We start from the raw sequence: 27,924 nt of genomic DNA on the forward strand, positions 1-27,924 counted from the left end.
TTCTCAGGTGTATCACTTCAATTTCTTGTATTTTCATTTACTTTGATACACGTTTTTCTGGGCTTAGTTCCATAGAACAATTTCCTTTGTTCTTCATGTTCTAGCTTAGGTTTATTTTCTTTGCTTGTAATTCGAATTTCTTAAGTTTTAATCTACTGTTTTAGTTCAAATTTTAGCTTGTTCTTTTACTGTTTTCCTTTAATTTCATGCTTAGATTAGTTTACTTCATGTCTAGCTAACTTAGTTCTTAGGGTTTGATCCAAATCCTCTCCAAAAACCATGAAGTGTTCTTGATATTCTTGAGTTTTTCTTGATATGTTTGATGATTGTGTAAGGCTAGAGGATTTCAAAACCCATGCTAAAAGGTTGTCTTCAAGATTCCAATCTAATTATTCATGAAAAAGGGATTGCTTGTCTATAAGTTTTCTTGGATTCCTGAGTAAAACCAACGTTCTTGGAAACAAGAACGATGTCTTTTGCAATGATGCTTTTTGACATAATGTGTGTTTACCTATTAGAGTTACCTTATAGGGTATACTAGGGAATACCGGTCGTTTCACACATTTGGTAGTTTAACCCGTTTTTCAATTATAGTGTAACTTTTACGTGAACCGATCGGTGTGAAACTAGATATCTTATCATTGTGGCCTAATTAGGGTTTTCATGTATTGTATATACTTGTTAGGATGTATTATAGAGTAGTAAGCTAGGGAGCATTAATCACTCCACATCTTTCGTAGTGTAAACGTTTTTCAATTATAGACTAATCTTTACGTGGAGTAGATTAATGTAAAACTAGGTGCTTTATAACTACGTCTTAATGAAAGTGTTTTCACGTCGAGGTCGTCGTAATGGTTGACGCCCATTACGCGCTCATCTCATGCATGTTAGGAAGAACCATATAGACTTTAAGCATTTCATTGGTTGAGGATTGGATAAGATCAACACCTTAAGTTTTCTTTAAGTTTGTTTTCATTTTCCGCTTTCATTTCTTCACCTTATTGTTGTAGCTTCAATTCTACAACCTTTACTTTTATTTTTACTCTTAAGTTAAGTTAGATACGTTCCTTTAGATATCCTATTACGCAAAACAACCAATAATCTCTGTGGTTCGATCACTCTTACTATAGTACAATCGATACGTACTATTGCGAGTGGTAAACTTATAAATTTAAAATCCACGTATCGTGTCGTTGGGACACGTACCAATTTTTGGCGCTGTTGCCGGGGATTAATGGTTGTTTATGGGATATTTAGGATTGTATTTAGTTTGATTTAGTACATACTGTAAATTCTGTTTATAAGTTGTTTTCCTAACTGGTTACTTTTTGTTTTTGCTGTTTTTAGTGCATAATTTGGTTATGTCTGTTTTCTGCAGAAAATTCGATCGATCGACTTTCAATGACCTAAATTTTTGATCGATCGACTTTAGATCGACGACATAAAATTAGATCGATCGAATTCTATTTTTGAGCAGCACTATTTTTCTGCTGTCTCTGGACCAAATCTATATTTAATTTTTTTACTGTCTTGTGCATATTTAGACTTTGATTTTGTTTAGATTATTTCTTTTGCATTTATGTTACATTTTCCTTTTTGCAGAGAATCGATCGATCTCATTTAAAGTCGATCGATCTACTTTTCCTGCATCAGCACTTCAGCTGCTGCTGCACTGCCTCACTGCAGAATTGGTTAGTTTTCTTCCTTTTTCATTTTATTTCTTTTCTGTACCTTGTATATATAGATTAAATTTTGTTGGTGCATGTTTGGTCGTCGTTCATTATCATTGCCTATTTTTCCATACAACCCAAACTTAGAGCGAATTTCTAGACGAAGTAGATCCAAACAGAACTCACGTCTAAGAGCTCATTCTAAATCACCTATGGCTGAAGAACCAAAGCCTATGCTGTTGAGGGACCACTATGTTCCCTCGACATACACACCTACTTCAAGCCTTCAGTTGCCGAACATTACGACAGCTCATTTTGAAATTAAGTCCGGATTCACAGATAGAGGGAGAACCTTTTCATGAAACTTGGGAGAGGATGAAGGACCTTTTACGAAAGTGTCCACATCATGCTGTTCCTAAGTGGCAGTTAGTACAATGCTTCTATGATGGCTTGACTGAGCCTCATAGACAGATGGTAGATGCCTCATGGGGGGGGGGGTACATTTATGTTGAAGAGTGAGGATGATGCATGGACACTTTTTGAAAATCTGTTTGAAAATTCTTTACACTATTCATCATCCGGTCGTAGGACAAACACTAGGAGCCAAACTCTTTATGAAGTATCCCAACCTTTGGACTTGAATGCAAAGTGGATGCTTTGTCTAGAAAGTTAGATCAATTGTTAGCATCTGGTTTTGTTCCTGCGACTGCATCTCATATACACACACACACACACCGTATGATGCATGTTCATTTTGTTATGATCCATCACATCAGGCCTAAAATTGTCCTATTATTGGACAGTCTTCTGAGCCTCCTTTTGAGCAGATGAACGTAGTTTACTCTAGACCGGTTAGTGATCATTTTAATAATTCTTATAACCCGGCCTTGAGAAACAATAGTAATATGTGGCGGCCTAATGGTCCACAATATAATGGACTACAAAACCAAGCATATCAGCAGTCCAACAATCAATTTTACCAGCCGCCACCTAATAGTCGTCCTCCCAACCCACAATAGCAATCATCCCTTCCACCTCCTAGTAATTCTACATTTGAGGAAAATGTGTTGACCAGTCTCAGTAAATTTGAGTCTCAGACTCAAATTCTAAATTCTCATTCTCAGTCTATAGCAAAGCTAGAAGTCCAACTTGGACAACTAGCTAAGTCATTTAACGAGAGAGAGCAAGGGAAGTGTTCTAGTCCACCCGTTATTAATCTTAGGAGTGGAGGGGTAGTCATTAACCCAAAGGTGGAAGAGACAAAGACTGAACCAATAGGAAAATTAGAAAAGACAAAACTTGCCATAGGTAAGAGAGTGTTTACCGAAGCACCACACTCCACAACACAGTTCCTTGAGGCACATTTTAAACCTGAAGTGCCATATCCCTTATGTCTCAAGGATCCTAATTGGAATGGGCATGAAACGATAAATTTTGTCCAACCACTACCAGACACAAATCCATTTATTAGCAGTGAGTTTTGATGGGTTTGGCTGAAGACGTTAAACTTAGCGCTCCTGGGAGGCACCCCATTCATTTTGTTTCATTGTTTATATTTCATTCTGTTGTTATTTTTAATCTTTCACTTTATTTTTTTAGTTTTATTTTTCAGGTTAAGTGTTCCTACCTCTAAGTTTGGGGGTATGCTTTTAGCCATACCTCCCCATTTAGGTTTTCTTTATCCCTTAACCATGCTTTCATTTTATACACATTGGGGACAATGTGTTATTTTCAGTTTGGGGGTATAGAAGTACACTTTTACACTTAATCTGAATTTTGTACAAAAATGTTTCAAAATTTTTCAAATTTCTTTGTGAATATCTATGTTGTTTTGTAGAAATTAGTTGATTTATAATTGTGATTTGCTATTCATTGACAATTTTAAAATTTTGAACACATGATCACACAATTAGAGATTCTAAGTCTGCTTAATTACTTTTGGCTATGAGATTCACTTGTGAAATTTGAAAAATCATGACATACATTGGCATATTGTTTGTGGGGTATGTGCTTAAGTAATACCTTGCATATTTGTTTTGAGTGTCTCGGATAAAAACCAAGATTACTTGTTAGATGGATGACGTGGGCATAATATATATATATATATAAAACTTCATTGAGTAACTGGACCTCTTGCCTCAATAAGCAGTGAGTATTCGCGTCAAAAGATGGAAGTTAATAATAATGGTTAGTTTGACTTCGTAGTTCTTTTTGACTTGAGTTATTAAGCCCTTAGAGATGTTCTACATCTAGTGCCCTAAAGCCATCTGGTTTGGGAGTCACTGACCTAACACTTGGTACATAGGTCATTTAGAAGCTTAAAGGAGTTAAGCATTGCACAACCATAATAAATAATGTAAATAATATTAAAGTATGTCTATGCCTTAGTTATTTCATCTAGCGAGAGATATAAAGAATTTTGAGACACTGGAGCATGTATGTAGGTTATATTCTTTGAAAGCTTCATAACTATATGTTAATATCAAACTGCATCATTTCTAACATGTGAGATCTTAGCCAGCCATTTGGAAGTGAGTAGACTATGATTTTCTGAACTGTGTGAAGATGGAGTTTATTAGTTTAAAGTTGTTCATGAATTTTGAACCATTGTTGTGATAATACTTCTTTCTATTAGGTAACATGTATATTTTGTAAAGATAATGTTTGTAGGTAGCATTTTCTGCTAAACCTTCACGAGACTTCACTGGTCCACTAGGGTAGCCTAGGGGTTTAAAAGGCTTGTTGCATGTGCTAAATGCAATCGTGTTTCTCATGAAAGAGGATATAGATTAGTTGTTTATATTTTAATTTCTAGTTGTAATGCTAGGGACTAGCATTATGTAAGTTTGGGGGTGCCACCAACATTCATCAATGTTGGGTTTGGGTGGAGTCTTCCAGGGAGCTTCTTTAGAGCTTCGCCCCCGCCAACATTCATCAATGAAGGGTTCGGGGTGAGAAGTCTACCAGGCCACCTTCCGAGCTGCGAAAGGTGGCGTTTTTGAGAGTTTCTCCCCCACCAACATTCTTCAATGTTTGGTTGGGGGGGAGAAGTCTATCAGGCCACCTTCCAAGCCGCGGAAGGTGGCATTCTTGAGAAGAGCTTGGAAGTCATCATTTTAAGGAGGCATGTACTACAACAATCAGTTGGTGAAAAAGGCAAATCTGTTCTTTCATTAAGAGAGCTTGGACAAGTCGGGAATAAATAAGAATTACATATAGTACTTCAAGTGTTTCACAAACTTCATCAATTTGCACCATGTCTTGCTTTCAAGTGATCGAAGGCTCGGCTTGGATCAAGACCTTCAGCTTTGCAGCATTGATTTCCTGGTCTGTTTCGGATCTAGCTTGGGCCATCGCATCAGCTCGGACATTCTCCTCTCAAGGGATCTTTGTCAGCTCCAGCCTGTCAAAACAAAATTGAAACTTGAGTATCTTTTTTAGACTTGTGAAATCACTCTGGATCCCCACAGAATCCTCCAGTTATCGTATAGATCTCGAGAAGGTCTTCTCGATTCCCATGTCGTACTTGACTTCGGCTTCTCTCTCACCTATTTCGAGAAGGTCTTCTGTCCCTAGATCTTCCCGATACCCTGGGGTTCGGTCTCGCTCTTCTCTGTGTTGGCGAGGTTAGGTTTCCTTGTCTTCCACTCTTTTACTGATCCCGATTCTGAGTCGGTTCTTGTTGACCCCTCTAGTTTGTCAGAAGTCTATTCTTGGCAGGTGGAACTGCAGGTATCCTTTAGGGCTCCTCATAAATTTGGTCCTTCTTGAATGCCGAAAGGACCTCTTCAATCGATGCATTGAGGGGGGTCCAGTGTTAATCTCGAAACTTCTTCACCTTCTTCGAGCTTTGATGCCTCAGTTGGGTCGGAACCCAGGAATGCTTGGGGGGTCTCCTCTTGATTGATGAACTGTTCAGTGCTTTTCATAAATTCATGGAGATTACGTGGCGGCTTTCGAGCCAAATCTGCCATTAAGGGCCCATCCTTCCCGAGTCTTTGGAATAGGGTGCAGTGAATAAACTCCTCCGTAGTGTCCTCGGTAGTAAGCCTCTCTTGGTTGAAGTGCATGAGAAAATTCTTCAGCGACTCTTTGAGACCTTGATGCAAAGACATCAAGGAACCTACAGGCTTCCTCTGCACTATTCCAGCCATAAACTGAGTCAGGAACATCTTCCCGAAGTCATCAAAGTTACTGATGGACTTCGGTGGGAATTTCTTGAACCAGTCTCGGGCGTTCCCTAACAACGTGAGGGGGAAGGCTCGGCATGTCACTTCGTCGAGCGTTCCATGTAGATCTAGATGAGCTCAAAAATTATCCAAGTGCTCAGCTGGGTCTTCAAGTCTGGTGTAAACCTGGATATCCGGGATATTAAATCTTTTTGGAAGTCAAAAGATTGCCACTTCATCAATGAACGGCGAAGCCGTTCTTTGGAACAAGGTGTCCACTTTGGAAGTGCTTCCTCTGTGCTACTGTTGGACCACTATGGAAAGAAGGTCACACCGCTACTCCAACTTCACGATCAAGTCTTTTAACTTATTCTCTTCCCTTTTCTCCTCCTACTGAGAAGGGGTCTTATGGGATTTAGCATCTTGGTAGTCCTTTTTTTTTCTTCATTAGAACTCTCCTGGTTTTGGTTCAGCACTTTGCCTTTCCCACGTCATCTTCCAATATGGCCATTGCAAGCTTCTTGATCTTCAGGTGGTACTGTTTTCAAATGAGAAGGTCTCGGAATGTATGCCTGCAAGGCAGCATTCTTATTTGCTAAGTCTGCCAACTCTTTCTCCATTTGAGCAATCTTCTTGTTGAGGAGATCCATCGCGATTTGGGGGTCGTTCGAAGTCCCCGCGTCATCCTGCGCACTCCGGCCCCGAGTATTCCTTCACATTCTGTAATTTTCTAATTGTGTTGTCACCATTGCAGATATTTTTTGTAAGAACGATAAAACGTTCCCACAGACGGCGTCAAACTGTTGAGACAGTTTTCGACGTGTCAACTCCATATTGGCTTTTACGATGGCTCGGTTTGCTCTATCGTTGACTCGGACTTCTGTGCAATCTGCAAAACAGTGAGAACATGCGGGGGGTTGGCCGGCATTCCTCCCTCCGATGCTTAAGTCAGGCGAGTGGGTGAGAGAAAAAGTAGAGAAATCAGACGTTATGAAATACCTGGGGAGTCAAGTATTTATAACGCGTGCTGGAGCGAGTGGAGGAACTGTTCCCGGGAATGTACCTTCCGAATTTCCCGGGATCCCATGTCCATCTCGGAATGGGGATGGATAGAAGTCCAGATTTTCATGGATCCCAAGGTGTCCGTCAAGTCTGTCAGCATGATGTGACTTTGCAAATCCAGGGATTTGGTAAACGGTATGGCTCCCTGTCCTTGCAAATATCTTGTTGTGTCAGAGTAGGTGTATGTTGGTCTTACGAATCTCGGTAAGCCAGTCGGGGGAGAGATCCCAATTATCTTTCTCGCATCCTTCCACAGTGCTCCTGAGACATTCAACCATCGAATCGAAAGCATGTGGAATGTATAAAGGTTCTGCTTACACTTCCCAAGGCAAAGCCTCTTGAGTGGTAATACATTCCCGAACCGAGGGTCAGGAAGTTCAATGAAATGTGTATTGTACATCCGAAGTTCAGATGTCCAACTAGATCGCATCAAGCTAGTCAATCCGACCAGGTCTCATCTTGGTTTCCGACCCGTTTTCTCTAGGGAATGGTAATTCCCCAACAAAGTATTTTGCAATGGATGGAAAATCTTGTGTTGTGAGTGTGGAAATCCAAGAGGGAATTAGTAGAAAAACTGGATGCAAAACTATTGTCCTTTATTGCCTATTTATAGGATTCCATGCACCCTTTCATGAAGTTACAACTCCGTGAAGGGTTGTATCTCTTCCCAAAGGATGCACCTCTTTAGGCTCTATGTAGGGACATAAATTCCATGATGTAGAGTTTTGGCGGAGGCAGTGGGAGCAAGAGTTAAAAATTCACGAGATGAGCTGGACAAAATGGGTTTCTCAAAGTCCTAAGATGGTTTGGGATTTTGAGATTTTGAATGTTTCAATAAAGCTTGAAAGAGTGTTGGAGATTGCTGCATAATCCATCCTCCCTAGTTCTTGGGATATCTAAAGAAAAAGACATTCCGCCTAATTCTATCTTGAAATCAAGATTTGGTAGCAAACCCTCTTAGGCTTGTAGCAACATATGGTCTGCTCGGGATTTACTCAAAGAAGTCTTGAAATGGAGAGTAGGAAATGGTGACTTAATCAAAATTTGAAAAGTTAAATGGCTACAAACTCACACTTTCTTTGCAGTCCAATTGCGTAGATAGATCTTGGGTGAAGATGTAACAATAGTAGAGATTATTAACAAAGTTACAAGGTGGTTGAACGTCTCATCGAGTCATGAGGTGTTCCAAGAAGATGAAACGCCCCAAAATGTCAAATGCCACTAAGTCTCTAATAAGAGATTCAGAAAGATGAGCTCATTTAGAGATGCACTTTTGATAGAGAGTTCTCAGTTAGAATCGTCTATCACTTAGAAAATAAGAGGAAATCAAAGAATAAGGATAATGCTCATAAGCTAATATGCAGAGGAGGCCATGGAAGAAGATTTGGTAGATGCAAGTTCCAAATAGAGTTTATTTTATTTTATTTCTTTTTTAATGTGGAGGGCATGCAATAATTTATTGCCACTAAAGGCAAATTTATGCAAGAGGCAAATAGTGATAGAGTCTTTATATATTTAGGTGAGGAAACAACTAGCCATATTAAAATGGGCCGTTGACTACAGACAGTGGCTGAAGGCGGCAACTGGTTGGGCTAATGAACTGGGCCAATTGAAATGGGTTGTTGACTAACCTGGTTGGCATGCTTTGACTCATGGACTGGGTTGATCAGGTTTTGGAATGGACTTGCTGGCCTAAGGTGAGCGGTGGACCAAGTTGACATTGGGCCTGCTAGCATGGTCGGCTAAGTCGAGCCGAAACCTGGTTGAACTGAAATTGAATATTGAACCAAATTGGTTGACCCAGCCGGCCTCCTAAGCTGAGCTGGGTTGGGCCATGAAACCCTGCGAGCCAATTTGAAACTGGTTTTGGATCAGGTTAAGAAAATTGGGCCATGAAGGCTTGAACCCATTGGAGGCCAGCTTTGATAGCTGGGCCTATTGGGTTGCACCTAGCCGGTTTTAGGAGGCTCTAGAACTGGATTGAATCGGGTTGAACTGGTACAAAAAGGCATGATCTGGGTTGAACCGAACTAGAAAAGGCATGAACCGGATTGGATTGACGTGCATGAGACGTGCAGTCGCGCATGCAATTGATGCGCTGAGGAAGTACTGGCGCATGTGGAGCATGAAGAAGACGCTCAGAACACTCCTTCGACGTGTTAAGGCATGTGGAGAGGTTGGCCGGCACGTGGTTGCGTAGAAGGCGATTGGTTGGAGCACCCGAACCTTCTAGAAGACGCGTGGAGGCGCGTGCAAATTTTTATGGAGCTCTTCTTCGTGGCTCTAGAATTGTCGGCTTTGGATCTGGTCATAGGTGGTTTCATCCACTAGAAAGGACACTTGTAGCGGCGCATGGATGAAGGACCAAATCCTTTGGGTGGCGTGTGGAGGAGCGTGCAGCTGCCATAGGTGACGGGTCTTCCATAGATCAACATATATTTACATTACTAGATTGATTCTGTGATTATCTTTCCAAATTGAGTTGTGGTGAAGGTGTGGAAGAGATTGACAATAGTTTTAGAGGCGTGAGGTGGCGTGTGGAATACTGGAATTCTGAGATAGTCATAGAGCATGCAAAGGACGCCTGGAAAACGTCAAGGATGTTGAAGTCCACAAGAAAATGGCTTTGATACCATGTTAAGTATATTAGAAAAATAATAAAAGAGAAAGAGAAGAGAGAGAGAGAGCGGAAGCGTATGGGCAATATCTTTAATTAATATATTGAAGTATCACTACAAATATTAAAGTGATTTGTGACTAGCTTTTAGTGGCCTGAAACAACAGTGATGTGTGATTAGTGGCCTTCTAGAAAGGCCACTAATTAGGGTGTTAGTATTTTTGACTTTGTGGCGTGCCATTGATTGACACACCAAAAATAGGTAGCGTGTCTTTTCGGCACGCCACTATTATATGTAGTGGCGTGTCATTCTGACACGCCCTTAATTTGTGGCGTGTCAATGTGGACACTCCATTAATTAAGGCAATTTTTTTTTTTTTTTTAAAAAAAAAAGAAATCTGCAATATTTGCAATTCGAATTCTGTATTCTACTACAATTCTATCAATCCATGATTAACACAATCGCAACAATTTGAATTTAATCAATAATCACAACTACCAAAAAATCATTCCAAAAGTTTCACTAAACATATGTCATAGATTTATAACAATCAAACTAAAAGTTACAACAAACAAAATATACAATCAATCTTTGTCATAAATTGATACCAAAAAATCATTCCAAAAGTTTCAATAAATATATGTCATAGATTCATAACAATCAAAACAAAAGTTTCAACAAACAAAATAGACAATCAATCTTTGTCATAGATTGATAACAAAACCGAAACAAAAAAGGCAAGTACGTATTTGCCAACTAAAATAAATCTAAATGTTATCCAATATCAGTCATCAGCAAGATTTTCATGATCGGGTAACTGCACAGCATTTTCCGTAGGATCTGCGAATGATAAAACAAATATATTTAGCAAACAATATGATCGAATCATATCAAGTCCTAAGCATTGAGCAACGTGTGAATTTAAACAAACGTACTCATACCACGAAAAAAAAAGCCATTAATTATTGCCTGATCTGCTATCAACAGATGATATATTCATATGATGTGCGGAATTTTTGTTTGGCACTGCGTTATCATTAGAGACTCTAGGCACGGATACTGACTGGCGCCACAATGACTCTATTTGGCTAAAATGGGACATAATCTGAGATTGTGCTGCCAACACCTCATCCATTTGTAACTTGTGTCGTGCCCGTTGACCCTCGAGTGCTCTCTTGATCTCAGAAGCTTGTCATGCCCGCTTAGCCTCGAGTGCTATCTCCATCTCAGAAGGGTGTCGTGCCCGCTCAACCTCGAGTGCTCTCTCCATCTCAGAAGCGAACATTTCTTGCGGGAAGACGGCGTGCCCTTGATTTTGTGATCGTGGCTGTGATGGTGTATGGTATGAGCGTATGGACCCCCGCACAGGCCAAATATTTGGCCCAACCTGCCGAACTCTGTCGGCGTACTCTGGCTTATTGTCGAACGCCTGGGTGTACGCGTCATCATGTCTCCAGTGTACCGTTCCTTGTGTTATGCTTGACGATTCGGCAGAGTCGGTTGGCATTAGCATCACTATCCTCTCCTGCATGTTGTATTAAATGTTGGTGCGTCAAACTAATGTGCATCGTAAATAAGTTATCACACATATATAGTAAAATAATATATGAAAGGTGAGTAGCATACACATCTCTCTTTTACCATATCATTTGGATAGCTTCCATCCTTCCTCGTCTGAGTTTTTATGTACGATTGTGCTCGCGTAGGAGGAGTGCCATCCTGCCAAAAGAATAAAACATTATAACACATGTTTATATATATAAAATGTTTACATTTATATGTACGGTATAAATTGGTGCACATACTTCTTTGTGTGACAACCTTGCATAACTTTTGGTCCCCATGCAATGAGGAGTATTTTGCAATTCTCGTAATTGCTTCATATGGTCAGTATACTCCTACACAATTAACATTCTTATTATGTGAACACTAACACAACTAAATGAAATTAATGAAACTACACAAAATAGTAATATAATTCATGACTAACCTGATACTCCTCGTCACACCATTTATTCAACAACGCATCCAAGTCGTCGGGGTGGTAGTCAGAGAATCTTCTTGCCCCTACTCTTGCTCGTACCATCTTAGGAGTATCCCGAAACGCATCTTGTTTTACTTTTTGTAAATCGTAACTTGTTGTGATGTAAAAGTTCACCTACGCAAGTTGGAAGTTGACAAATAGGAAAAAAAAGAAAGAAAAAGAAATAAAAAGAAAAAGCTTGGCGGGATGTAATAATCCACCTACCCTTGGGGCTTCCCATGTATCCTCATTCGTACGAGCCGGTACATGAGCCAAGTCGTCCCATAAATGCACATAGTCCCCACTCCTTATTAGCTTCTCGGTTTGCCGTCTAAATTTATTGGCGCTAAATCCTACGGGTTGCCAGCCTGGATTATAATCCATCACAACCCTCTTCCCTGTGGGGATCTCCCATGCCTTGTGCGGGTCTGTAATGGTCAGAACTTTGAAGTAAGTGCTGCCATCCGGATTAGTACCTATAACATTAATAGATATCGATGTTAATTATTTCGAAATGAATATAAAATAAAAAACAATAAATACGTACATATCCTTTAAATTTATAAAAATATGTACTTACCTATCGTCCGGATCTGATACGGGCCCAGCACTTGTGTAGCAAGCTCATCCTCGGGCTGTGCATCATGTAGGCCCTCCGGAGCTTGTGTCTCGCTATTGGCCAAAAGATGTGTCTCGGTGTCATGAGAACCCGATATGCTGTAGTCAAATAGCCGCGCCACGTGACCAGGGGAACACGCCTCTAACTGGCTCACCGTCTACTGCATATGAGGTAGATGATCAAATGTATTGTCTTGCATGTTGTACTGGTAGCCCAAGTGATCATCTGCGAGTACTGGTCTATATCCTGCCTCTGTGTGTGCAGGGTCGCTAGATCTCTATCCTTGGCCCCTATACCGCTTCATCACACTAGAGATTCTATAACTCATTGTAACCTACGAAATACATCACGTATTTATAAATTATATATCAACCATATGCACTACAGTATTTAAATAAGTCACATATTTAACAATTACCAATCAATGTAGAAATAAATAATTTAAAATTTCAAATAGAATTAATTTTTTTTTTTAACACATACGCTTGGATCGAATCTACGTCGGGTCAGACGTGATCGAAGTCATCCTGCAGATCATGGTCATTATTATTGGTCCATTGGAGCAGCTCGCACTCGTGGTAGTTAGCACATGCATCATCATGCCCTTCACCATGAACAACATCTTATATGTTCCTGGGTTTAGTTCTTACAACGCAAGCCCAAACTGGGTCCCGTTCATCTTCAACGTAAAAAACTTGGTCAACTTGTGTAGTTATCACGTACGGCTCATCAGTGATCAGCTTTCCCGTGTGGACAAGTTTTTTGAAGTTGGCAAGCACTAGCCCATACTCATTCACCTTGTACCCTATGTCCCTCGTGGTGTCCGCCCAATCACATTTGAACAGGATGTACTTGGTCCTGTCGTAGTACTCGACCTCAATTATTTCTGTTAACTTTCCGTAGTGCATTTTGCCATCAACGGTCGACACACACACACACCGCTGTTTTGAGTCCTCTTTCTCGCATCATGTGTTTGAGTGCGAAACAGTTTGCCATTTACAACATATTTGTTATATCTTATTACTGTCTCTTTCGGCCTTCTACAATGCATCACTAATTTGTCACCCATTTCCTTCCTACCTCGATCGTCCACTCGATAGACCTACGAGTATATTATGTACAATGTAAAACACACGAAGTTAGTTTGGTTAGTTTATATGATGTACAAGTTCAACATTTAATAGTTAAACATGATGATAATTCGTACATATTCACGGTACCAATCGCAGAATTGTTCATGATGTTGGGCTTCTAACTGATCATCCGTAGTTCGCCCCCTATTGTGTGATCGCCTAAGCGTATCCATGTGCATCCCACAATTGGAAATTAGTCGCATTATTATTCACCCTAAGGCTGCAATATAATTGAACATGCATATTTATGTAACGCGACTTACGCTCGGAGCTGAAGGAACTCGTCAGAGTTCTTCGTAATATATTGGTGAATCTGTGTCAATGTGATACGGTCGAGGATGGCTTGTGTTCCCGCCCCCTTTGAACCATCGGGATTTCTTTGGATTTTGTTGTGAAATATTGGTGCGTTATCTAGATACCTCGAGCAAAACGTCACCAACTCGGTCGCTATGTAGCCCCCCGCAATGCAGCCTTCAGGAGCCGCTTTATTGTGCACATTAGATTTGAATCCCCCAAGGCTCCTACATAAGAACATCATTCAAGCAGTGCTAATTAGCAATTGTATTATAATATCGAAAAAATTAAAATAATTATTAAGCATGCACAAATTTTACCTTTCTGTCGGATACATCCACCTATACTGTACGGGTTCTCCGAGTCGGCATTCACGGACAAGATACACGACCACGTGAACCATGCTAGTAAAATAACCGGGAGGGAATATCTGTTTCATCTTGCACAAAGTGACACAAACGTCACCCTCTAATCGGTCCATATCCTATTGCGTTAAGTTTGTAGAGCATAAGCCCCTAAAGAATGCAGATATCTCAACAAGAAGTCTAACCACATTATCTGGCAGTGATTTGAGCAATGCAATAGGGAGAAGTTGTTGCATCAGTACATGGCTATCATGACTCTTCAAGCCAGATATTGTACGTTGTTTAAGTCTTATACAACGAGAAACGTTAGAGGCATATCGGTCGGGCACCCTCACATTTCGAATCACTTTCAAAAAATGTGTTTTATCATCCCTGGACATCATGTGGCATGTTGTGGGCATATAGGTTCTACCATCATCGACCGTGAACAGATGAAGTTTATGTCTCAAACCCATTTCCACCAAGACAGTGTGGGCTGCAAGGTCGTCCTTTGTCTTCTCTGGGATGTCAAGAATTGTGCCAAGTATGTTGTCCATCACATTTTTATTTATGTGCATAACATCAAGGTTGTGCCGCAATAAATTATCTTTCTAGTATGGCAACCTGAAAAAATACTTTTCTTCTTCCAAACTACATTTTCAGTCGATGCTTCTCCCTTCTTCCGCTTCTTCCTTTTTTTCTTTTTATCCGTGTTTGCCATGTCCACGTTCTCATCCCCAAATACCATACCCTCTAACTGTCCCACGATTTCATCTCCACTTTGCACATGGGGGCACATTCTGATTCTTGGGTTCCGTCAAATGTTTTTTTGTTTCACCTTTACGGATGGTCCATGGGCAAGTATCGCCTGTGCCCCATATAACAATATTTTTTGCTGTGTTTTAACTATTTAGACCGTGTTGAATGCATACAGTAAGGACATGCATGCTCACCCTTGTTAGGCCATCCGGACAAATCTGCGTATGCTGGGAAGTCATTTATTGTCCACATCAACTGCGCTCGCATCACAAAATTATTTTTTCTCGAGGCATCAAATGTGCGTACCCCTACATTCCATAGTTCTTGTAACTCCTCAATCAATGGCTGAAGGTAGACATCTATATCCATTCCAGGTGAACTTGGGCCCGGGATAATCAGGGATAATATGAATGATGTTTGTTTCATGCACATCCAAGGAGGCAAGTTGTATGGAACAAGCATTACTGGCCAAGTGCTATGGGAAGTGCTCATGTTCCCAAATGGATTAAATCCATCCGAAGTTAGACCAAGCCTGACGTTCCTGCTGTCGACCGAAAATTCTGGATGTAAGAGATTGAATGATTTCCATGCTTCACTGTCGGCCGGATGGCTCAACACGCTGTCTTTTGTGCGGCCTTCTACATGTCATCTCATGTGGGGCGCAGTATGTTTCGACAGAAAAAGCCTCTGTAGTCGGGGGATGAGTGGAAACCACTGCAATATTTTCACTTGATGTTTCTTTCTCGACGATATGGGTTGACCATCTTCGTCCAAATGAATTTCATCCTTCCACTTAGATTCTCCACAGACGATGCATGATTCTAATTCTTGATTGTCCTTCCAGAATAACATACAATCATTACGACATGAAGGAATCTTCTCATACCCAAGCCCCATGTCACTAAGAAACTTTTTCGCCTCATATGTATTAGTTGGCAAAGTGTCATCACATGCAGGCAGCAACTGGATGATGAACTCAAGCAAATCCGAGAAAATCTTGTTGCTAAGTCCGCTAACACACTTCAAGTTGTACAAATGTACAATAGTACTCAGCTTGCTATGTTTAGTACCCCTATGAAGTGGCTTCTCCGACTTTTTAAACATGTCGTAGTACTTCTGAGCGTCCCCTTTAGCTGATTCTTCATTCCACCCAATTTCTTCACTTCCTTGTACCACAACCTCAGGCTCACAATTGTCTTCTCTAACTTCGTGCATGTCGCCACCCTGTTCTGTGCTTCCACTAGCTGTATTTGCGGCCGAGCGATTCGAGTAAGAACCTGTAACAGGACCTCGAACATGTTTCTCATCGTGCCAAAACCATGTAGTGTATCTAGCCATTATTCCCTTACCCCCTGTCAAGTGGGCAAGTACGACACTGGGCGAGTGGTGCTGGTTATTTCGACACAACTTACAAGGGTAGTGTATATTTCCATTGGGGATTCTACAGTTACTAACTGCGAAGTCAACAAACAATCTACACCCATCTCTATATTCCCTCATACCCCTTGTCCATCTTGTTCTCTACGTACAATACAAAATAGTAACAAAATAAAGTAAACAACATATTAGGAAGGTCATTATTTTTTTCATCATTAATATTAACAAAATTTCAAAACTAAATCATCTATGATTTTAAAAAAGCTAAATAATCTATTATTTATGAGATTTATCTTTGCCTATTAGTCTACTCTATTTCTCATTGGAATACGTGTTTCATAGAGACACCGATCCTAATTTCAACGGATCTAATTTTAATCTAGTAAAATTAATAAAACCTTTTAAGAATTCATTCTCCAATATGAGTACGCAAAACTCCACCAGATTAAATTATCATTTATTATAAAAGTTTAAGTTAATAATAAAAAAAGTTTAACCATTTAAATTATTATTCTAATAAGTATAACAAAGCAGCCAAAATAGACATGCCATAAAATTATTCTAATAAGTTTATTACTTGATCTTAAAAGAGGTATTTGAAATTTCGTTTTCCATCACACGAACATAAATTTCACCATATTGAAACATAAAGATATGAGGATGAATATAAAAATTCCCTTTTTTATTCCTCCCTTTGTTAATATTTTTTTTTATTCTTTATAAATAAATAAAAAACAAACAATTTAATAGACAATTCAAACACAAACACTCATAAAAAAACATAAAAATACAAAATACTTTTTCAAACAAAAAATAAACACCTCCAGATAAACAAATTTTAACTAAATTTTAATTAAAGAACCATTTTTTCCTATTTTACTTATCCACTTTTTTCAAAGAATCTAACTTCACTTTATAAAAACTATTCACTTTCATTATTACTTTTAAAATATTATTTCTTTATGCACTTTTACGATTCCAAAAAATGTGAGAGAATCAAATTGATTTTTTATTAGTTTTTATTTTTTATTTTTTATTTATTTATTTATTTATTTTTTTTTTGTATGCATTGTTAATCTGACATTTAGCTAGCTCATTGAGAATACTTTAATTCTTTAAACAAATCAACAAATATAGCCATAAATTTAACTTGTCACACATTCTCCTCTCTAGTCTTGTGGTCAGAAAAATACATTAATTCCTAAAAAAGGAAAATATATAATTAACTAATTTTCTATCTTTACAATGAGTGTATTTACTTGTACAAATTTGAATTTTCTATGGGATTAGGGCACCCATAGAGGGAGTCTTCAATGTTTCTCTACTTTATTGTAATTTGTTTCCTTAAAAAAAAAAATAATGGGACTTGGACTCACATGCATGAATGAATCCCACACTTATCATGTGATAATAAATTTAGCAAAATTTATGGCACTTGTAAATGTAGCAGAACCAAGAGGTTTAGCAAAATTTTGTACTTTTTATTTTTAATCGGACGTGAAGTGATAATAAATTTAAATATTTTGTTAATTTTTTTTTGCTAAAGAAAAGAAAAAAGAAAAAAACAGAGTCACTAACCTTACAGATGGACGGCGTCGGAGGTCTTGGACGGCCGGGGGTGGACGGTGTCGGTGGTCTTCGGTGGTCGTGGGTGGCCGACGTCTGAGCTGGGTGGGAGACCGAGAGAGAGAGAGATTGAGAGAGAGAGCTAAAGAGAGATATTGAGAGAGCTAGGGAGAGAGATTGAGAGGGATAGAGAGAGAGAGAGAGAGAGAGAGGAGACGCATACCGTGCAGTGGTCGTCGGAGATGATGCGGCGGCTGGCTGGCGTAGCTGAGAGAGAGAGAGAGAGAGTGAGAGAAAAAAAATTTGTTGCAGGAGAAAAGGAGAGCCGCACGGGCGTACGCGGCTCTATGAAATTTAGTGGCGTATTTGACTGACATGCCACAAAATTGTGGTTCATTTGACTGGCACGCCACAAAATTGTGGCACGTCTGACTAACACGCCACTATTTTGTGGCGTGCTGATCCAACACGCCACTAATTTAGTGGCATTTAAATCCAACACGTCACTAATGATTTTAGTGGGGTGTTAAGATTTAACATGCCACTAATTAGTGAGGTGTCAAAAAGTAATTTATAGACACGCCACTAAATGCAGAGTTTTTTGTAGTGTATATCAAACAATAATATTGAGAATATATTGAATTATATCAAGCATGTATGGGCTATAAATAGAGAATTTGTGAGTGGTGAACAAAAAATCCTAAAATAATTAAGGTAGGGTAAATAAACCTAACAATGAAATTAAATCAAACATAATATTGAGAATATAAAATATTCTAACATGGACACGAGATGATTTTAAACTCTCAGTAGATTATACCACATTACATGTTTCTTTCTTAATCTTTTTCCCTGCCTATTATTTGCCAGTGGAAGTATCATCGAGTATAATATATATGAGCCTAATAAGGTGTCAATCAAATAAAAAACTCGCATCACATGTCTTGATATCTACATATCTAACTTTCAGAACTACTTGGGTGTGGTTCCTGAGTCAACTGGGAACAATATAATATATTAGCTACTCACATCAATTCTGATTCCTGCAGCATATAATATATACATGCATAATCTAAGATCTTTAAAAATATTGTTTCATGAGCATCCAATAATTTATATTATACATGCTTTTGATTTTCAAACTGAGAAGGATAGCTTGCCAAAACTAGGGAAAAGCGTTTGTGCAAAAAAAGATAGGTAAAATTTTCACGTGTTCTAGTCAACCTATCTAATACAATCCTTGCTCAAAGGTCCATAAATCTCGAACAAAAATATTGCCCTCACTCAGTCTTATTAACCACTCTTTTCTCCATTTAGGGAAAGCAAGCATGGCAGTACCACCTCTGCAACCGCAAGCAGACAACAAATATATAACCAACATGTTCTCGTGTGTACTTCTTGTAGTTATACTGCTTCTCCCCAACATTGTTGCGTCCCAAACAATCATTAACAACCTGCCGGGCTATTCTGGTGGTCTCCCTTTCAAGCTTGAAACCGGGTGAGTACGTGTATATATATATGTTTGTTTCTGATGCTACTGTTTTACTGTGACTTGAGGAAGGTGACAATGAAGATTATGGATTTTGTAATTAAACGTACAGGTACGTAGGCGTGGGGGAGTTGGATGATGTGCAGCTTTTCTACTATTTCGTTGAGTCTGAGAGAAGTCCAAAAGATGATCCTCTAGTGCTTTGGCTCACCGGAGGCCCGGGTTGTTCTGCCTTTTCTGGCCTAGTCTATGAAATAGGTATGCTTCTCATCCTTCATATTATGTCACCGATGGAAGAAATATCATCGTGTAGTACTGGTTTATGAACCGGGGCGGAACTATAATTTTAGGTTTAGGAGACAACGAAAAAAAAAAAAAAACTTTTTAGGAAGCAAAAAGCTTATTTTAGAGGATTTATTCTAAACAAAACAGATTTTTTTTTTTTTTTTTTGGGTGTTCCGACTTTATTTTCTCTAAATTGGCTTGGAAGAATCTTCTTCAATTCAGTTTCTAAAACGGTCATGTACATAATTTTTAATAATTTTATTAAAATATGATGTGTTTTTCACATATTAATTAAAAGATCACGTGCCTTATAATTATAAACTGAGTTAAAGTAAATCTTCATCCAATTTGAAATTAATGACCATATAATCAGGTAGTTTAAAAGGGACAATCTTTGGTTTCGAGGTGTTCGAGCAGATGGGATCCATATCTTAAGTTGTTTAAAAACCCTGTTCGAACATCTTAAGACTTGGATTTCCTTCTCCAGATCATTTCTTGCCTGAATCCCTGAGATTCGAGTAGAGACTAAAAAATAGAAAACGAAAGAGTAATCTTTGGTAATAATGCAGCGATCTAATAGATTAATGCTTCGTTTATTTTGACGTAAGATTTTTTCATCGTAAAATATTTTCAACGAAATCATTTTTTTAAAAAAATGATTTCTCTGAAAATATTTTCCAGTGTTTGGCTTGTAAAAAATACCGACGTTGAAAAATCATCAATGACGAGATTCTGTCACTGATCGGCAGGATTTCGACTACTTTTACCAGATTCTGGCAAAGGTGACTGAAATTTGGCACTGTACAGTTGGATTTCAGCAAATTAACCGGATTCCAGCGAGAGTAACCAGAATCTAACACAATACAGTCAAATTCCAGCAATGGATTGGCTTTTGATCACAATCTGCATCTATATATACTTGGTTATAGTTTTTTATTTTATTTTATTTTTTTATCAAAGCGCATTGTTCGTCAAGTGTCTGTACATGCGTATATAGCGACCTAATATAATTAATGAGATATCATATGATTCATATAATTATTGACTTATTGTCAATAAAATACGTTAAAAGAAATATATTTTGTTATTGCCATTTGCCATAATTTCGAAATTTCGTGTCTCCAAGGGATAGCTCAATCGGCTGGGGACTACGCCTCATAAAATGGAGGTCACTAGTTCGAATCCCCCCTTTCCCTCTTGTGTGGACATGTTAAAAAAAAAAAAAAAAAAAAAAAAATTCGAAATTTCGTAAAGATTAAGACAAACCCCACCTGCCAATTCCTGAAATCCAGCCAGCTGCCTAACATATGTTTATTTCCTTGGAATCAGTTACCAACAAGTTTGTCGAGACAAATCCAACGTTAAAGCAACCACCAAATAACCCAAAAAAATTAGTAAATTAGTAATACTAGGTATATTCTATTCACTATTCTATTATACTAATTAACTTGCCATTGTCAATTCACTAAATTAATAATCATGCTTGGTAGATCAAATTTGTTCGAAGTAAAAATTTACTTAAAATATTGACATGCCATGCACCGTACCTCTGGCATGCATAGTGGGATATATATTAGCTAGTAGCACTTCTAAGCAATGATTATTATGAAATGGTTACAATATATATATACCTTAACGTTGGAGATTTAATAACATGAATCTGATTAGTCATAATTAAGCATCTCATTATGGCAACGGATGATTGTTGCCGTTGGGTTGCATGTCTATATACCTCTCTCTCTCTCTCTCTCTCTCTCTCTCTCTCTCTCTATATATATATATATATATATATATAACTGGCAGATATATGGGTGACGACGACGTTTATGTCATGCTCAGAATTAAATTTGCTTCGTTCATACTTGGTTGTAGGTCCTCTTTCATTTGACTACACGAATTCCAGCCGGAGCTCCCCGACATTTAAATTGAACCCATACTCGTGGACAAAGGTACGTTTGAGGTTTTAATTTATTTTAATTAGGCTAATTATTTATGCATTTTGTCAATATATATTATATATATATACAAAGTGGTGACAATATATATTTCTCTAGGTTGCCAACATAATATTTCTAGATGCACCCGTCGGCACTGGATTCTCATATGCCAACAGTTGGGAAGGATACAGCATGACTGATACACTCTCTGCAGCACAAACCTATACTTTTCTAAGGAAGGTGATGACTGATGAGTTAAATATTGTTGGATATTATTGAATTTTAAAAATTAAGAAAGAGAGGGCTTCGTTTGTTTTGACATAAAATTTTTTCAGAGAAAAACATTTTCTGATAAAATGATTTCCTTAAAAATATTTTTTGACGTTATATATATATATATAGATTATATTTTAATTCAATCAGATTAACCTATAAAAACAATTTTTATTCACAACATAAAAATTATTAGAACAAAATTAACCTAAAAAATTTGAGTGCCGGCAAAATTTGGGCAATTGTGCGCCGAGACACTGTCGAGACCCACCATAAACACACAAGCACATGTCCTAGCAACGTCCTAGCGAAGTCCTGCCAGGTCCGGTTGTAGCGATGTCCTGACGACATCCCAGCCGAGTCTCACCGACGTCCTAGCAGTGGCTTGGTGAAGTCTTGGCTGGGTCCTAGCAACATCCCGGTCGCATCTTAATTAGGTCTCGGCAGTGGCCTGGTGAAGTCCCAACCGTGTCGGACATAAATTAGCTATAAACCAATCTAATAACGTGATATATGTCCCTTAGCATGTGAGAATTAAATACATATTTTTTTAATTGTATGTGTTTCTCACATTTTTTTTTGTAATGGTTTTAATAAGAAATCATGTGCTTCTCACATGCTTTAAAAATGCATGTCATTTTATTAGACTAGTTTGTAGCTAATTTTTGTCTTAGTGGTGTCTCAATTGAGTCCTGGAGACGTCTCAGTTGGGTCATGGCAATGTCCCGGCGATTTGAGAATGAGATGCTCAAATTCGGGAAATGATTTTTTACGAAATTTTAAAATGTACATCATTTTTTGAAACTAAAGAAGTTTTTTTGGTCAAATAGAAAATATTTTCGGTATGATTATTATTATTTTTATTTTTTTGGGATGAATTAAAGCTTTATAAACCACCGAAAAGAAAATACAACCCTCCAGTAAACTGGAACACATCCAAAAAGGAACAAAGGTCTATTAACAGTAGACCACACCAACTAAACAAGCCTGCAATACAGTGCAGAAACACTAACTAACAAATACAAAATAGCTTATCTCAGCCCAAAAAAACCAACTATACATGCTTCAATAAAGGGTGTAAATGCCATCTATATACAAGACCTAGGTGGCTAGACAAATCCTTAAATCTCATTTTAGCCAGCACCCTCGACTGGACCACCCATTTGATAGTAGCCACAATAGCTTCTTCTGACTTAGGAGTATTCCCATGTTGAAGGTCATTTCGATGCCTTCAAATATGGTAGATCACCGCCCTAAAACATAATCTATCCAAACAAACCTTCAATTTTTTCCCTTGCAACATAGAGTTGCCCCAGTCCACATCACCCCAAAACAAAGGGGGATTTATAAACGAACAATCAGCTATCAATTCCCTCCAAATTCTCCTGCTGAACCTACAAATAAAGAACAAGTGTTCTCTAGATTCCATACCCCCATGGTAGAACAAACAGTTAGGATCTCCCATATAACCCTAGCAAACCATCTTTTGCTTGGTAATGAGGGCATCCCTGCAAACCAACCAACTAATAAATGCATGTTTGGGAATGCCTATAGAAAACCAAAACAGCTTCCACCAATTAGTTTTCAGGTACTTTACTATCATTTTTTCCCATGTTTCTGCACAAGAAAAAGTTCATTTACTTGAGTCCCAAGTAGGAGAATCAGATCCTGTAAGAGGAATCTCTGAAAATAGACATTGAATATCAACCAAAGCTTTGGACCTAGCTCCTGGCCAGTACCAATCACCATTAAGAATGATGGATGAAAGTTTAACATCCATGTACCCGACTCATAGACCACCCGAAAGCCAAACTTATCAAGCAAATACCCCAAAGGGTGCCAATGATCGTGCCATAAAAAAATTAACCTCCCATCCCCCACTTGAATCCAAATGAAGGTTTTTGCAAGGTTCCTAAGTTTTAGGATCCTCTTCCAACTCCAAGAGCAAGACTTAGGTATGAGAAAATTTGCTAAAAACTCCTACCCTTTAACCAAGCAAGTTAGTCTCAATCCAAGCCACCCAAAGGGAACCAGATTTGGTAAACAAGTTCCAGATGTGATTCATCATGGAAGCTTAGTTCCAAACATCAAGTCTTTTGATGCCGGCCAAGACCCCCTTCCTTCTTATATAGGAGTACAAAGTCTCTCCTAAGACACCTTTGCATTAGCCTTGACATCATTGCCGCCCACTCCAAAAAAATCTGTTAAACTTTTGCTCCAAAAGATAGATGATCCTCTTAGGCAGAATAAAAACACAGGCCCAAAAATTCTGCAAACTAAACAACACCGAAGAAAGCATGCATGTTAACGTGAATTTTTTATTTTTATTTTTGTTTACTGTTTTGGGTTGTGACACATGCAGTGGCTTATAGCTCACCCAACATTCCTCAGAAATCCACTCTACATTGCGGGTGATTCTTATTCGGGCATTGTCGTCCCAATTATTGTTCAAAAAATATCTGATGGTAATTAATTTGTGTGCATGAAAACTCTACAATTAATGATTACTATTATTTTGAGCAACATTGTCGAGCTTTCACGTACTCATGATGCATGCATATATGGTTTTTATATATACAGCTAATGAAGATGGACGTAAGCCAGCTATGAATCTCCAAGTAAGTGCTGGATAATTCGAATAAACTAATTATTTATAATTAAGCTAATAATTATTGTTTATTAATGCCTTAATAGTTTCTTTATTTTGAATATATTATTGAAATGATTTTCTTCGAATCGGACACATCACACATGCGCGCAGGGATATGTTCTTGGTGACCCAACAACAGTTCCACATGATGACTACAACTCCAGAATTTCTTTTGCTCACCGCAAGACGCTTATATCAGATGAGCTCTATGAGGTGACCTCCGATCTGCCCCCCTGGTTTTGATTGTGTTAGAAAATCATTTCATTACAAATAAATATATGGATATTAATTTCTTGGTTGTTTTATTTTGTGCGTATATATATATAAAGTCAATCAAAACGAACTGCAACGGCGAGTATATCAATGTAGATCCAAACAATACAGCATGCATAAATGATCTTAACGCAGTGACCAAGGTAATTAAGCGAGCATGCAGTAAAAAAATTCTACTAATTGTTTTTACAGGAATCAACCGTACTGATTTACCATTTGAAATTTGTAGTGTATCAAAAAGATATATCCAGCAAATATATTGGAACCTGTATGCAGTTTGCTGTCCCCAAAACCTGTCGGATCAAAGTGGGAGCAAAGCCTCGGAGACGATTCTGTAGATCTCCTCCTTACTGCTCCTCAAATTTCTAAGCCGTGGTGTCGGGTAAAAACCCTTCTCTCTCTCTCTCTCTCGCTCACAAACCACCTTTTTTTAACTAAGCATAACCAAATTATTCTTTTTGTAGAGCTATAACTATCTGTTCTCATACATTTGGGCTAATAATCAAACTGTTCGAGATGCTCTTGGCATCCGCGAGGTATGTAAATATTTTAGAGGGAAAAATCAAATTGGGTCCTTGAATTTTTATGTGATTTTAATTTAGTCTTAGGTTTTTAATTTCGATAATTAGATTCTTAGATTTTCTTTTGATTTGAAATAAGTCTTTGTCAACCTGCCATTCAATTAATTAGCAGTATATGACATAAGATTAATCAATTAATACCACATGGCTCTAATTTGACACATTAGGTGCCAAATGCACGTGCCACATAACACAATTACTTTAAATTAAAAAGGGGTAATTACCTTTTCCCCCCATTAACTACCAGCCATTGTCAACATACCCCCATGAATTGACACCTCGACCAAAAGAGAGCATCCAACTACCATCGTTACCCACTTTGCCCCCATCCGTCAATCTAATTCACACAAAGACCAAAATGCCCTCTACAGTAATTAATAAAAAATATTAAAATTAATATTTTTTTTAAAAAAAAAACTGAAAAAGGGCGCCACCCTTAGATTAATTTTTGTTTTTGTTTTTGTTTTTTTTTTAAAACAAAAAAATATATTAATTTTAATATTTTCTATTAATTACTGTAGAGGGCATTTTGGTCTTTAAACAAAAATTAACGCAAAAAAATGGAATATTCCATCCAAGTTAACGGAATCTTCTGACGGATGGGGGCAAAGTGGGTAACGATGGTAGTTGGATGCTCTCTTTTGGTCGAGGTGTCAGTTCATGGGGGCATGTTGATAATGGCTGGTAGTTGATGGGGGGAAAATGTAATTACCCCAATTAAAAATATACCCTAACCCAAAGGGTGGTCGACCATCTAATTTTTAATTTTTATTTTATTTATAAAAAACATTATTTTAATTTTTAATTTTGTTTTAGCATATATTTGTAATTTAAAGTAATTGTATCACATGTCACATACAGTTGACAAATGACGTTTCAAATGAAAAATGCATGGCATTTCTTAATGGATTTGTCCAATGTAGCATACTATTAATTAATTGGATGGTAGGTTGAATGAGAGTTGTATTTGAAACAACACGAACACCTAAGGACCTAGTTGTTGAAAATGAAAACCTAAAGATTAAATAAAAATCCCATAAAAACCTAGGGCCGACTGAATTTGATTTTTCCCTATTTTAATTAAACAGCAAGAATAATGGGTATCACCGTATCAAGATCAAGAATATGTTTACTATATATATAATTACTCCAAATGACAACCAGGGGAGCATAAGGGAGTGGACAAGATGCAATGCAAGCTTATCTTACACAGACAATATCTTTTCTACTCTTAATTTCCACCGAAACCTCATCAAGAAAGGGTATAGAATGCTAATTTATAGGTAATGCAATAATTTTTATTTGTCATATCCTCCCCAATTTGCATGCGCAGTTCTATTAATTAATTACCCTGGCCTTGAAGAATCTTCCAAGAATTAGTGCCTGGACTGCACCAAAAACTAATTTCATTGCTAAAAAATAAATAAGATACTTTCACTCATATCTTTTTGATTTCACCACATGCAGCGGTGATCAGGACATGATTATTCCCTATGTGGGCACGCACGCATGGATAAAATCTCTGAATTTGACTGTTTCCGATGATTGGGAGCCATGGTTTGTTGATGGACAAGTTGCAGGGTTGGTTTCTACTTGAACTTAATTGCTTAATTAAGCTACCCATAATTTGACTTCATCAAGTTATTTGCAATTCTAAACTTGACTATAATGTGTAGGTACACGATGGAATATAATTATAAAAAAAGTCGCTTGAGATATGCAATTGTAAAGGCAAGATCGAATAATTAATTATAATCTTCCCGTTACTAATTTCTTCTCTCTAAGATGTTCCCAAAGCTAACTACATCATATTAATTTCTTGCTTTAATGTTGCAGGGAGGAGGCCACACAGCTCCCGAGTACAAGCCCAAGGAGTGTTTTGCTATGGTTGATAGGTGGTTTGCTTACTACCCTCTATAGATCGAAGAACTATTTCATGATATCGTTGTCGTGATCATTCTGTCATCAATAAAACATCAATGAAACTCGATCGACAGCTTCAACGACATCTTTTATCTTTGGTTTTTCTTTTCTCGTTCATGAAACTGTAAATTTGGTAAGATCCGATTTTTTAATTTGGAAGGATTTTTGTTCTCTATTGGGATGTTCCTAGACCAATTGGAGCAAATTGAAATTTGAAAGACAACATGCATTGCCTATCATCTTGATGTACGCTTGTTTTTTACAATATAATTGTTGACGTTTTTTAGTTTGTGGGGGTTGAGAATTATAAATTTTATGAAGTCTCCTTGTGAGACTTTGTACAATATATTGGGATACTTTGGGATCTTGATCAAGTATTTTGCAATGGATGGAAACTCGATCTTGTGTTGTGAGCGTGGAAATCCAAGAGGGAATTAGTAGAAAAATTGGATGCAAAACTATTGTCCCCTATTGCCTATATATTTATAGGATTCCATGCACCCTTTCATGAAGTTACAACCCTATGAAGGGTTGTCTCTCTTCCCAACGGATGCAACTCCTCAAGCTCTATGTAGGGACATATATTCCATGATGTAGAGTTTTGGCATAGGCTAGCAGGGGCAAGAGTTAAAAATTCACTAGATGAGCTGGTCAAAATGGGTCGTTTTTCTAAGTCCTAAGATGGTTTGGGATTTTGAGATTTTGAATGTTTCAATAAAGCTCTTTTGGTGAAAGATTGCTGGAGATTGCTGCATATATAATCCAACCTCCCTGGTTGCTGGGATATCTAAAGAAAAATACTATCCGTCTAATTCTATCTTGAAATCAAGATTTGTTAGCAACTCTCTTATACTTGGAGCAGCATATGGTCTACTCGGG

The 27,924-nt window shown here is 38.0% G+C and overlaps 1 protein-coding gene across 1 annotated transcript; it reads left to right on the top strand.

Moving 5' to 3' along the window:
* The first annotated feature begins 18,916 nt into the window (after positions 1 to 18,916).
* Positions 18,917 to 27,298, top strand: LOC133881533 (serine carboxypeptidase-like 18). Its single transcript, XM_062320478.1, has 14 exons — positions 18,917 to 19,132; positions 19,236 to 19,381; positions 21,281 to 21,357; positions 21,463 to 21,585; positions 23,981 to 24,083; positions 24,199 to 24,236; positions 24,380 to 24,481; positions 24,598 to 24,684; positions 24,771 to 24,923; positions 25,006 to 25,077; positions 26,287 to 26,405; positions 26,590 to 26,703; positions 26,799 to 26,853; positions 26,959 to 27,298. Exons 1-14 carry the CDS (start codon positions 18,963 to 18,965, stop codon positions 27,040 to 27,042), a joined length of 1,443 nt encoding a protein of 480 aa, XP_062176462.1. The 5' UTR covers positions 18,917 to 18,962; the 3' UTR covers positions 27,043 to 27,298.
* The last annotated feature ends 626 nt before the right edge of the window (positions 27,299 to 27,924 follow it).

The sequence above is a fragment of the Alnus glutinosa genome, chromosome 11 (genome assembly GCF_958979055.1).
Source record: "Alnus glutinosa chromosome 11, dhAlnGlut1.1, whole genome shotgun sequence".
Lineage (NCBI taxonomy): Eukaryota > Viridiplantae > Streptophyta > Magnoliopsida > Fagales > Betulaceae > Alnus > Alnus glutinosa.